At 42.7% G+C, this 13,190-nt stretch overlaps 1 protein-coding gene across 1 annotated transcript in view; it reads right to left on the reverse strand.

Moving 5' to 3' along the window:
• ITGA9 (integrin subunit alpha 9) overlaps positions 1-13,190 on the reverse strand; it is a 244,048-nt gene that overhangs the window by 27,621 nt on the left and 203,237 nt on the right. The window contains exon 27 of the mRNA XM_048296306.1: positions 8,147-8,266. Within this exon, the coding sequence (XP_048152263.1) occupies positions 8,147-8,266 (120 nt within the window). The remainder of the gene's footprint in view (positions 1-8,146; positions 8,267-13,190) is intronic.

A 13,190-nucleotide genomic window follows, 5' to 3' on the forward strand; every position in this document is an offset into this window, starting at 1 on the left:
CCTGAGGGTTTCGTAGATACTATGCAAAATTAAGATCTATCCATGTTTGGGAGATAATATGGGTTTGCTCTTGAATCACAGAAGTTAATTATCACCTGACTGCACTTTTAATACTTGTAACAGGATAATATTGAAAAAAACTTATTCTAGGTCTACTGAACCTAGAGTCTATATCAAAAAAGTAGTACCCTGAGAAGCCTACATGTGAGATAGCAAGTTACTTAAAGCAACTAGATAAATGGGTAGCAAAAGCAATAAAATTGAAAAGTTTATCAGAAAAACTGTAGAGAATGCAATGCTTCGAGGACTCCAGAAAGAGGAATTTCAGAGAACCCAAATAAAGTCACAGTTTTTATGAATGGACAGGACAGGTATGGGCTATTAGGTTCCTATACATAGGGATCATATTTTTGTGAATGAGACAACCTGAAAAATTAGAGGTAAAAGTGGGGCAGGAACTTGGAAGGAAGTTTGAAAAGATATTGTTGACATGGTTTTAAATTAAGGAGAGAGGATGATGAAGAAAAAAACCAAAAGAAATTAGAAGAAATATAGACTTCGTAAGTTCCGAGGCAACTGGTGCATCCATCTACATCTCTGTGGGGAAGACCTTTGTGAGCTGTTCTCTTGGGTTACAATGTAAAATGTAACTAAAAGTACATATTCTACTACCATCTACATAAGCTGTTAAAATGGGTGGAGCAGTGTTCTTTATCTTCTCCATGACTCAGCCGTGGTAACTCCCTCTGGGGAAGCAGCAGCCACCCTGGGAGGGGGGCATCTCCACTAATGGGCCATCAATGTCTCCCAGCATCACTCACAGAATTACACTATCCCATTGTGAGATGCCCCACCCTGGGGGAGGAACTGAACATGCCTACCTGTATATAATCTGAGGCTTGGAATACCACGAGAGGACCGCCACTGGATTCCCAGAGGGCAGGAGCTCTCGATAACCACCACTGGACTTCCAGAGAAGAACCAGACCTTTTCTGCAGGATCACCGCTTTGACAAGACCACATCAATCACTCCAGCAGGACTGCTATCACTGTTTAATTGGACTGCTACCACCACCCTGACCAACAGGGTATCAGCTCGTATTCTGACTCTGTAAGTTTAAGCCAGTGTTTCTGTATTACTGCCTTTATTGTAATTTTCCTATTAAATTGTAGTTCTGACTTGGAATCTCTCACAAAATATTTGTGTGGAGTCAATTCCTCCGCTGGTTTGCTTTCAAACTAGCGCAGTTGTGAAATACACCCTTCCCATCAGTAGTGCCTAGTAAGTACTCTCACAGCAAGTTGAGCTGACTGCCTTGTTTATCTGAACAACAATTATGATTCTTAATTTTTGGCTTCAGCATAGTACATAATGGTTTAATCTTGGAATTATATGTACAGAAAGGAAGAAGCATGTGAACTCTGAATAGACAAAACTACTTTCACCAAAGATATGAAATGCCACTCAGTTTTAATAGGTTACTCTGTCCTCACCTCTAAAAACAATGTTCGAAGTTATATAGCTATTACAACCAGCTGGGGGACTTTTTTAAAATTAAAATGTACTCTTACTGGACAGATGATATTTATAAATAGAGTAGGGGGAAGAGAGAGACAGAGTTAGAGACAGGAAATGGATATGGATATGTACACATATATAAGTGTATACTTTGGTCACAACAACCCCATGCACAAGATGGGGACAGAGTGACTGGAAAGCTGCCCAGCGGGAAAGGACCTGGGGGTTCTGGTCAACAGATGGCTGAACATGAGCCAGCAGTGTGCCCATGTGGCCAATAAGGCCAATGGCATCCTGGCCTGTATGAGCAATAGTGTGGCCAGCAGGACCAGGGCAGTGACCCTGTACTCAGCCCTGGTGAGGCTGCACCTCAAGTACTGTGTCCAGTTTTGAGCCATTCACTTCAAGACATTGAGATGCTGACACAAGTCATGAGAAGGGACAATTAAACTGATGAAGGGTCTATGGAATTGTTGGGGTTTTAGTTTAGTCCTAGTTTTTTTCCTGTTAAAGGAATTTTTTCCCATATGCATGTTGCTAGGGGACAAATGGCTGTACTTCAGAAAGACAAAAGAGCTGCCCATTGGGGGTGGGGTGGGCCTGGGTACTCCTTTGTTTCACCTGGGTGTGGGGTCAGTTCGCTCTCGGCGTTCGGAGAGAGAAGCTGCAGAGAAAGGAGCTGCTGGTTCTTTTTTCGGCCATTTTTCTTTCTGCTGGAAACAACACCGGGATCCCAAAGCCGCTTTCCCTGCCCTGCTGGAGGCCGGGCTGTGGCTGCCCTGTCCCGCTGCTGCTTTGAGCCTTCGCTACGCTGTAGCCCTGCTCACCCTGCCTGCCCGACCTCCGGGGGGGTTCCCCATTTGGATACATCTCGTCTGCCACCCGGGATTTGTGCTCGTCCCTGCCACTCCAGCCTGCTGCTCCAGCCTGCCACTCCAGCCTGCTGTTCCCGAGAGTCCGGCCGAACACCGGGGCCAGCTGCCCAGCGGTTTGTGAAGCCCTTGTTCCATCCCTTCCCTGGGATCCCAGGGCACCAGTGCCGCGTGCTCCCCGAGCTCGCTCCGGAGCGCCCCCTGCAGCCGCGGGGGAACCATCGCACCTGCCCTGCTCACCGGGAGCCGCCAGCGCCCCTGCCGGCTGCGAGCGGAACTGCACCCGAGGGGAAAGGGCCTGACAGCCGAGAAGGCTGGGACTGGGTTTGTGATTGTTTGCTGTTACTGCCATAGTTATTGCTGTTTGTTTGACTGGTTATATATATAATAGTAAATAACTGTTATTCCTATTTTCCCACATCTTTTCCTAAAGGCCCTTGATTTCAAAATTATAATAACTCAGAGGGAAAGGGGTTACATCTGCCACTTCAAGGGAGGCTTCTGCCTTCCTTAGCAGACACCTGTCTTTCAAAACCAAGACAGGAATAAATAATAAAATGAGTAGCTGATGGAGCTAAGGTTGTTCAGCCTGGAAAAAAGAAGGGTCGGGGAGACCTCACTGATCTCTACTACTACCCGAAAGTAGGCTGTAGCAGATGGGAGTCAGCTACTTCTCTCAGGCAGCTAGTGACAGGATGAGAGGAAAAGGCCTCAAGCTGTGCCAGGGGAGGTTTTGGTTGGATACTGAAACAGTGGTTAAGCACTGGAATGGGCTGCTCAGGGAAGTGGTAGAGTCACTATCTCTGGTAGTGTTGAAGAAACGACTGGATGTGGCACTTGGTGCCATTGGTCTAGTTGACAAGGTAGTGATTGGTCAAAGGTTGGACTCAATGATCTTGGAGGTCTTCTCCAACCTTGATTCTATGATTATGTATATATATGCATGTGTGTGTCTGTGCATGTATGTATAACAGCCACACTACTCCCCTACACTGAAACCCAAAGAGGTTTTGTGCTGTAACTGTATTTCCATACACACCTCGGGAGGAAAGTGTGGTGTTGTTTTGTTTATGTGGTATTTTTTAAAATCACTTTTATTTCATTGCAGAGCTACTACTCCAAAACCTGGCCACCAGGAAAGGGGGTTGGTATGACGACTGCTCAGGAAACAGTAGTTACACACTGCCACCTGAGCTGTAAATGAAAGGGAGAGAAAATGGTTTGGGGCTTGTAACACAGTATACACAGCAACCACTGGCAAAGATTAGGTGCAGAGTTTACGAGTATTTTTTTTCTTTCACTGGAACATGATGAGCTGTATGTTTTGGCCCATTTAAAAATACTTAATGTTTGAGGCCCTAGGTAAGAGAAAGCGTCTCCTTTCAAAAAGGGAAAAGCTTTTTTGGTTTTGTACATAGATGAATTTCAAGTTAGCTTTAGCCTTGGTTAGCTTCAGATATCTTCTGAATGCTGAAACAATATGTGAGGCAATGGCAACTACTCCGTGTAGGGGAATACAAGTGTTCTTTCAAAGACACTTGTGCAGTCACAAGTTATTTCTCCTAAAAACTAAAAAAAAAGTCTTCAAACTCTCATTTTAAGACAAAAGGCAAAACTGTACTGTGTAGCTAACACTGAAGAGCAGGTACCTACCCTCTGGCTAGTCAAAAAACAACGTATGTGGGTATTACTCTCCTTGCCCTCCTCTCTACAATCCTCTCAAAAACCCACAAAGAAGAGGTTCTTACTACATAAGGGACACCTAGAGATAAATTCTTTGACCCAGGAATCCAGAAAGCAATGCTAGACAAGTCAGAGCTTGGATACCACAGGGACAGGCTCAGCTCAGAGAGATGCTTAATGTCAAGATAAATAAATTTTGATAAAAGTCCATTTCCTGTGTTAAATATACCACAGAGAAAGAAAATAATGTTGCTGCAATGAATGTAAATGAATATAAAATCTTTGTTTTGAAAATCACTTCCACAACTGGCTCCACGGATCACTCAGCTCCCCAAATGTCCAGCCTGGTGCTCACTTACACATTCCCTCTTTGATAACTTTTTTTTCTGTGCACTTAATCTAAAATGATATGGATTAAATAATTCATTTCACAACTCAAGCCAGTTCAAAGTAGAAATTTCAATCCAAAACATTGTAAAGCACTACTATCATTAATAGAATATTTATTGTGTTAGAATATATCATGCTTCAGTTTTGCATTTGCAAGGTGTATACCTGGTCTACATGTGCATAAATACACTATGCCTGAAGGAGACTTTGTCCTCACATATTGCTGCTGCAGTCCTGACACCTGAGGGAAGCAGAACAGCACTCACCAAAATAAACCAGCCATCACTGCCTTTCCCTCCTGAATTTTTGCCAGCGCTTGTGAAACTACAGGCCTGTCTAGCATGTGGGTAGCTGGCCTGAAGAAAAGCAACCTCCTCTTCTGCTCCATTTTCCACAAGCATCTGGAGGCCACCAAAGGGGTATATGCCAATCTCCACATAAAAAAGCAAAATGTATTGCTGTGGGCAACAGCATGAGAGCTCCTCCTGCTCTTCCTGCTCCTCCTGCACATAGGCAACCACAGGTGAGGCATGAGTGTGGAGAGTGAGCTATGCTGCAGAGAATTTGGCAAGTATGAGAGGATGTCCCCACAGATGCCTATACAAAGTTACCCAGAGTAGATGAACAAGATACAAAAAGCCACAAGTTGGGTTGTCCAACAAAATAGGCAAAAATGGGGGAATCCTTGCCAGTGTGCCTTATGCATGGTATCTTGTGGAAGGCAGGGAAAAGCTGCTCACCCCCTCTGAATCTGTATGCACTTAAACCAGAGGATGCACAACGTCTACATTAAATATGAAAATAAACAGAGAAGCAAAGCCACTTAAAAACTGATCAAGCTCAAAGCTAAAAAGCTTTTTATGTGTGTATAAACATGGCTGTGATCTTGCACATGAATAAATAAGCTTTTATTTGAAGTGAAACAACCAAACATTTAACATCACTTCCATTGACATGAACCCCCTAAACTGTGCAATCTTAGATCTACACATAATTAATAAAATAATTACCATACTCTTCTTAGTACGATGCACAGTAAACTTATTCTGATTCAAAATAGAATTTTGTGCTGGAATGTCCCTGAAGTCTCACTCCTGCAAATGCTATTAATTCTAGCAGTGTGTAATGTGAAATACTTACATGTATTCTAGTATTCTTCTACAACTTTAAGGAACTGTTTACTCCATTTGCAAAACATCAGCATGTTTGAGGATTTGTCCATTGTGTTGCGCCACTTGTGGTGTAGTAGTGCACACAGCAAGAGTGTACTTTCCACATTGGGCTGAGACACAGACGTGGCCAGCACACTCTGCACTAAGGCCAGTGCTCAGTTCTGTTACAATGAATTTGCTCCAGCTCCTACTCTTTTCTGTGTAAACAGCTGCCTTCCAGCACCACAGTTTAGCTCTAATTAATTTCTTAATAAACATATGATTTATTTTGTAATCTAGTCCTAAAATTCGGGTAAATTCTTGTTCTCACTGGTGGTTCGAAAATATCCAAATCTCCATCTAATTAAAATCTGTTCTTTCATTCCACATTTAAAAACTAAATTCTAATATAATGTTGGGATTTTTTTTTTTACTTCTTCACACACAAAATTTAGGAATGACTGTAGGATGTACTTGGCCAATTTTGTCTAAAAAATATTTACAATCAGACAAGATTCCTCTGTAGGACTGCAACTTTCCCATATCAGTTTTATCTCAACTTTAATACTGCCATAATTTTAATAAATACAGTAACTAGGGAGTGCAAAGTATAAGTTATATATATTTATGCTTCAAACTAAGATAAATTAAAATACTGGCTGATAGCAGCTACACAGTTTTAATAACTTTTCTCTAAAACAAAACCTTAAATTACTGGATACTTTATTAATCATGCAAATCTGTGGATAAAGTACTGGAACTCATCTGGCAAAGCCTGACTGTCATCTCTGACTCTGGGCAAGGCCTCTCAACTTCCTTTGCCTCAGCACATATGCATGCAAAAACAGCTATGTAACCCCAGTTATAGCTATTTGTTCCTGTTAGTTGGAATTTCTCTCAAAGCTTTCATGCAACAAAATGGCAGTTGCTTCACATGTACCAAATGATCCCTATAAAATTTAAAAGAGCTCAAAGTATTGAGATTAACCCAGGAAGCAAAGGACTGTATTAACTCCAGTGGAGACCAAGAACTGAACTTGTGCAAGTTTTACCTGAAGACTCACAGGGTGATATTTCTCTTATCTTGCACATTTTCAAACAGTTCATCTTATGCCTTTTTATGATATGAAATGAGTAATATGAAATCAGTCATATAGGTATCAGCAGCAGTAACTCCTTTATCAAAACTGTGTGTCATTGAGACATAAACCCTGGGCCTCTTCCAATCTCACATTTTTCCATTCTCATGGTTATTCTTCAGTCTTAATTGCACAGATTTTTTTTTTTTTTTTACTATTTCTGACACAGAAAGCAGAAGTATTTCCCAAATGCCAGAGAAACAGAAGTTATGAGATATTCTAGACTGTGGTCAGACATTGTTTTCCAAATGAAACTGGCCAGTCAGTGCTTAAAAATCTTCAAAACTGATTATAAAAATACTTAAAATCTATAACCCATATAAAATTTATATATTATATGATGTAGTGTATAATCTATAAACCAATTATACACACATCTATATAATTTAAAATAAGAATTGCATGGCTAGTTTTAGGTTTCTAAATCCATTTTATAGCTTCACAACCTGCAGCAATATGTCGTTTTGCAGCACATTGGGGCTGTGACCTCCAGTCTCAGAACAGCCAGCTAGGAGAGCCTGCAGCACACATGCTGCTAAACAGTGCAAGTCAGGCTGCTGGATGTCTGCCATGGGAAGCAAAATAATGCTGGACTTGTTCCCATTCTGCATTTGAGATTTAGTTCTCTCTAAGACAGTCCCTGACCTTGACTGTGGTCTTTTAAGTTTATGGATTGGTAACAGGGAAATGAAAAACGAAAACACTTGAAGTTCCTTACCCTTCATATTTACCACACCAGATGGCTGCTGGCAAGTGTTAGCATCAGCCCAGTTTTACCCTGTAACAGTCCCTGGGTAAAAGAATTGTGCCTTATCAGAGACAGTGTGAAGGCTGTCTTTTAACAGGTCGAGATGCTTCTTGCTCTGTTAAGGCATTTTACTGATCGGGAACTCTTTGTCTGAGGGATCTGAAGAATTTATTGCTGGATACTCCTCTCCCAAGGGGATCTACCTCTTGGAAAGTAGCTACCAAGTAGTTTTTGCTAGACAGGCACCCAATCTCTTTGCTGGTCACGCAAGCTGGCCTGATTTTCAGGAAATTCTGCTGAAATCAGTGAACCTCAGTCATCATAAGAACATAGAAATGCAAAGTATCTAAGTGTAATATAACAGTAGATTTCGAAGAGAGACCTTCCATTGTCCTGAAATGGTTATCAGAGGTTTCAACTTCTAATAACCAGGCTCTAAAAACCCCCACTTTTTCACTTCTTCTCTACATCATGAGTCCCTCACAAAAGCTTGTATATGAAATTGGTTTTGCTGACTAATGACTTCTGTAATGGGATAGACAATTATTCAGTTCCTAAAGAAAATGGATGTTAAATACGAGGATAAATTTAAGCTTTTTTCCCCTGGGATTAGCTTTGGCATTATGTTGCATCTGTTACCTTACCTTCCATAAGAGCACAGCCAGCAATAGGAAGATGAGAATTCCCACCAACAAACTGATGGCAATGATCCATCCGACAACATACCCACGAGGCTCCAGATTGTGTAAAGCCTCAAAGACCACCTACAAAGCAATTAGAAAAAGATTTTTTTATAATTGGAAGTTGTATTGTCTTCTCTTGTACTCATCTTATTAAACACATGGTATGGTGGCCTCACTGATCATACTTCATCTGTCAAATAGGGAATGCCGCCTTAACTTAGTGCTTTCCATCAATTTTTCCCAAAGAATTTAAAGCTTTCAAGGGAGTTTTGAGTAGTCATGTGTTGGATCCAAAGAATATCAGCCTCCTCTCCAGCATAACACTTACCCTGCCAACCCCCAACACTGAGCTTGTTCAGGTACTGGGCCATCAAATGTGCACAAAGTTTTGCATGAAAAACTCCATCCCTTAGATTGGCTGGCGTGACATCTTGCACGGCTTGTCTTTCTCATCATCTTCTGGCCCTGCCAAACCCCCTGATGCTTCACATGAAACATTCATGATGAACTTGTGCTGAGGGTTAGGTTTTCTCAAATGAATTTCTTCCCATTTGTTGTCAGGAAAATGCTGGGGGTGGCTTTCTAGGTAAATAGACAGCGATTAAGGAACAAAAGAAGTAGCCAAGCACCCTGATATGCCGTTGAAATTGTTTTGGGGAGGGGAATAGGGGTTTGGAGTTTCTTAGCTGGGTGGGAGTAGCCTTTTCCTCCTGGGGTTTTTTTCACCTAGGACCTCTCCTGCACAGCGGTTTCAACACTGCCATGGAGCTCTGCCTGCCACCTGCTTGTAAGTCCGTTGCTTGCAAGAGAGAAAGAGAGTCCTGGCTGCTCCATTGACTTGAGACTTCGCCAGCTGCCAGCACCGAGAGAGACCAGCACAGTCCACGTGGGTGCCTGGGGGAGTTGTTCCTTCCCTCCCCTCCTCAGAGCCACTGCGTGGTGAGCCACCTGAAGCTGAAGCTGCCCCCACCGGACCTCTTCTCTATACGATAGTGTGACATTGTGATAAAGCCCTGCCTTCCTTCCCAGCATGTACCGGCTGCAATTAGTGGTACTAAAGATGGATCACCACTTGCATAAGTGCCTGGGGGAGTCGATCCTTCTTCCCTCTCCCTCCTGTGAGCTGCCATTACCACCAGGGAGGTCCTGCTCTTGCATCTGAGCGCCCCCTGAAGCTGCAAGGGAGGTACTGCACCTTCTCTGCCTCAACGTGAGCCAACAGCGCCCCCTGCTGATGTGGTCGTAACTACACCGAAGGGGAAATGGCTTAACGGGTGGCAAAAGTCTGTTATTGGGGAGTTTTTTATCGTCGTTGTTGTTGTTTGTTCTGTCTTGTTACATATATATATTCTAGTAAAGAACTGTTATTCCTTTTCCCATATTCTTGCCTGGAAGCCCTGTAATTTTTGAAGTCACAATAATTTGGAGGGAGGGGTCATCTTTCCATTCCAGGAATGTTTCCACCTTCCTTGGCAGATATTTGTCTTTCAAACTAAGACAGCTTGTTAACTATTTTTTCCCCCAAAAAAACTGGACAACTCATACATCCCTATTAAATACAAATCGTCCCTGCTGTGCTTTACGAGACACATTGTGTGAAAGAGGCAAGGACGCATGCAGTCATGGGTTCTTCTGGAAATGCTGGGAGCTGTTCTCTCTTTTTCTACAGCATGTATGACAGGGAAATACAGACAACAAAGAGCCTTCCCACCATCTGTCTCAAGAAGACAATGGGAGCAAATTATATTATTAATACATTCTATGTGAATTTTCAGTCTCTTTTTTCAGTCAAAACTAGTTCCTCAGCGGAAAACTCAAAAACAGCTCTCCTTAGTGAGGGCTATTTCTATGTTAAATTTTGCAATTTAATATCCAGCCAATGCAGAGAGGTAGCAGGCTTTTTTTTTTAAAGGTAATGCTTTTGCTTTATCTGGCTTTGTTTTGCAAGACAAGGTAGCTGGTTTTCCTCCCTCCTTCACAAACCACTTTCACCATCTTTGCTTAAAAATGCCAAAACCATTTTGTAGATATGAATTGTTAAATCAGTTTTTTAAAGAAATTAACTGTTGAAAGTAGGTGAAAATCCACGAGTTAAAGTCACATAGAATTTTGCAATCCCAAGATAAAAGGCCAATGAAAAACCCATAAAATACATTCACTTACTGCTAACCCTGTTCAAACAGCTTAATTTATGAGACAGCAAATGCAATGCAATACCATGCAACTTCTATGAATCTTGAAGGTGGGCATTCAAGAAAAGGCTGCAAAAGGAAGGAGACGGCAGCACTGGTACAGGGGCCAGACATGTCTTAGGTTCTCCAACTGTGCAGATTTCCAAGCCTCAGAGAAAACCATGGGGATCCTGAGTGAGTGCAGGCAACAGCTCTTCTTTGAGTGGGAGATGGGACAAGGACAGCCTATCAAACATTTCTCTGTTTCCATAAGCATATGTAGCCTTAGCAAACAGCCACTAAAATTACAGGCACAGATGAGAGAAAGGGGGTCACTATATTTTGTCGCAGTGTTCCAGTAAAGGAGTACTTAGACATCCTTCATCTCAGTTTCACAAGTTAATTTAACACTGATTAAGATCACAGATTTTCTGGAGGAAGAATTTGAATATAGCCCATTTATACGCACTGCTTTTCTCTATTGATGAGATGTTATCAGGCATTTCACAGAATCACAGAATGGGTAAGGTTGAAAGGGATCACAGTGGGTCATCTGGTCCAACCTCCCTGCTCAAGCAGGGTCATTCTAGAGCACATTGCACGGAATTGCATCCAGATAGTTCTGGAATATCTCCAGTGAGGGAGACTCCACAAACTCTGGTCAATCAGTTCCATTGCTCGGTCACCTGCACAGTACTGATACTCAGTTGGAACTTCTTGTGCATCAGTCTCTTCCTGTTTTCTCTTGCCCTATTGCTTGGCAGCACCAAGAAGAGCCTGGTTCCATCCTCTTGACATCAGATATTTGTATACATTGATGAGGGCTCCCCTCACTCATCTCTTCCTGAGACTGAACAGGCCCAACTCTCTTGGCCTTTCCTCATAAGAAAGATGTTCCGTTCTCTTAATCACCTCTGTTGCCCTCCACCGGACCTGCTTCAGGAGCTCCACATCACTCTTGTCCTGAAGAGCCCAGAACTGGACACAGCACTCCAGATGTGGCCTCACCAGTGCTGAGTAGAGGGTCAGGACCAACCTCTCTCGACGTGCTGGCAATGCTTTTCTTAATGTACCTGAGGATATCATTGGCCACCTTGACCACAAGGGCACACTGCTGGCTCATGGACAGCTTGTTGTCCACCAGGACCCCACAGGTCCTTCTCCACAGAGCTGCTTTCCAGCAGTTTGGCCCCCAGCCTGTACTGGTGCAGGGGGTTATTCTTCCCCAGGCACAGGACCCTGCAATTGCCTTTGTTGAACTTCAGACCCTTCTTTTCTACCCATCTCTCCAAACACTTGAGGTCTTTTTGAAGGGCTTCACAGCCCTCTGAGGTATCAGCCACTGCTCCCAGTTTTGTGTCATCAGTGAACTTGCTGCCCCTTCTCCCAAGTCACCGATGAACAAGTTAAACAATACTGGACCCAGTACTTAACCTTAGTGGACACCACTAGTGACAGGCCTCTGATTAGATGTTGTGCCACTATAACACTCTGGTATCTGTTGTTCAACCAGTTCTCAATCCACCTTACTGGCCATTAATCCAGTCCACGCTTCCTGACTTTGCCTATGAGGATATTGTGAGAGGCAGTGTCAAAAGTCTTGTTGAAGTTGAGGTAGGCAATACACTGCTCTCCCCTCATCCATCCAGGTAGTTGTCTCATCATGGAAGGCCATCAGGTTGGTCAGGCATTATTTGCCTTTAGTGAATCCATGCTGACTACTTCTGATCCCCTTCTTGTCATCCATGTGGATAGAGATGGCCTCCAGAATGAGGTACTCCATCATCTTTCCAGGGATTGACGTGAAGCTGACTGGCTGATAGTTCCCTCGGTTCTCCTTGCTCTTTTTCAGGACCAGGGTGATAGTTCTCAGGCACCTCTCCTGATCACCACAACCTTTCAAAGATGACCATGAATGGCCTTGCTTTGGTGTCATGATAACGAGACTTGAAAACGTAGCAAATAAACATGAACTACAGCTCTACATATTTAGCATTATCCAAACATATTCTGATAACTAGTATCACAAGATTCAAAACAGCTCTCTAACATGGACCAGTTATTCAACCAAGAAAAAGAATAATTTTAGCATTTCAGATACTAGCACAAAGCCTTGTTAGACTTTTAAAGATATTTTGTTGAACAGAGAGCTTTCTAAGCAGCAGACTGTCCCTCACAGCCAGTGTAAGGGAAACACCAAACAGAGATCAAACATAGATCTTCTGCCTTACTTGTATTTCCAAGCAGATTGGAGGGATGAGCTGATGTGGCAATCCAGTTTTCATAGATGCTAAGGTTAGCATCCATCTTATAGTGTGATGACTTTTTCTTAGATAACAAGACATTAATGTTATTTTCTCTTCTGACTCTAAAAACCCAAACTCCTTACATTTTAAGTATTGCCAACTTTACTGAAGAGACCTTTCAAGCTGTCTCTGGATGCAAAAGTAGGTGGGTGCCTTCACTACTCAGAGAGCAAATGTTAACATATCACAATCTCCAGCACAATAGACTGTTACGTATTTCATCCTGCCAAAAGACAGAGCCAGAAATAGCTGCAGAGATGAAATCATACATAATCTCCATAGCAAGAGCTTCACATTTCAGGTCTGAAGCACACTGCCTAGAAGACCCTGGCTGTAGCTTTTGCAGTCACAGCTTGAGCTAACAGGGTGGAGCAACAGCTTCTTATCTATCTGGTTTCTTCTACCAGTCTGGAATCAACACACATTCATTAAAAAAACACATTCATGGCTTTGTGGTTTGGAGAGGAGCAGGGATGTTGTGCATGTTAATATCCCTAGCTGTCTTAAGTCCTCAAAATCTGCCTGCAT

Source organism: Corvus hawaiiensis, chromosome 1 (genome assembly GCF_020740725.1).
Source record: "Corvus hawaiiensis isolate bCorHaw1 chromosome 1, bCorHaw1.pri.cur, whole genome shotgun sequence".
NCBI classification, from domain to species: domain Eukaryota; kingdom Metazoa; phylum Chordata; class Aves; order Passeriformes; family Corvidae; genus Corvus; species Corvus hawaiiensis.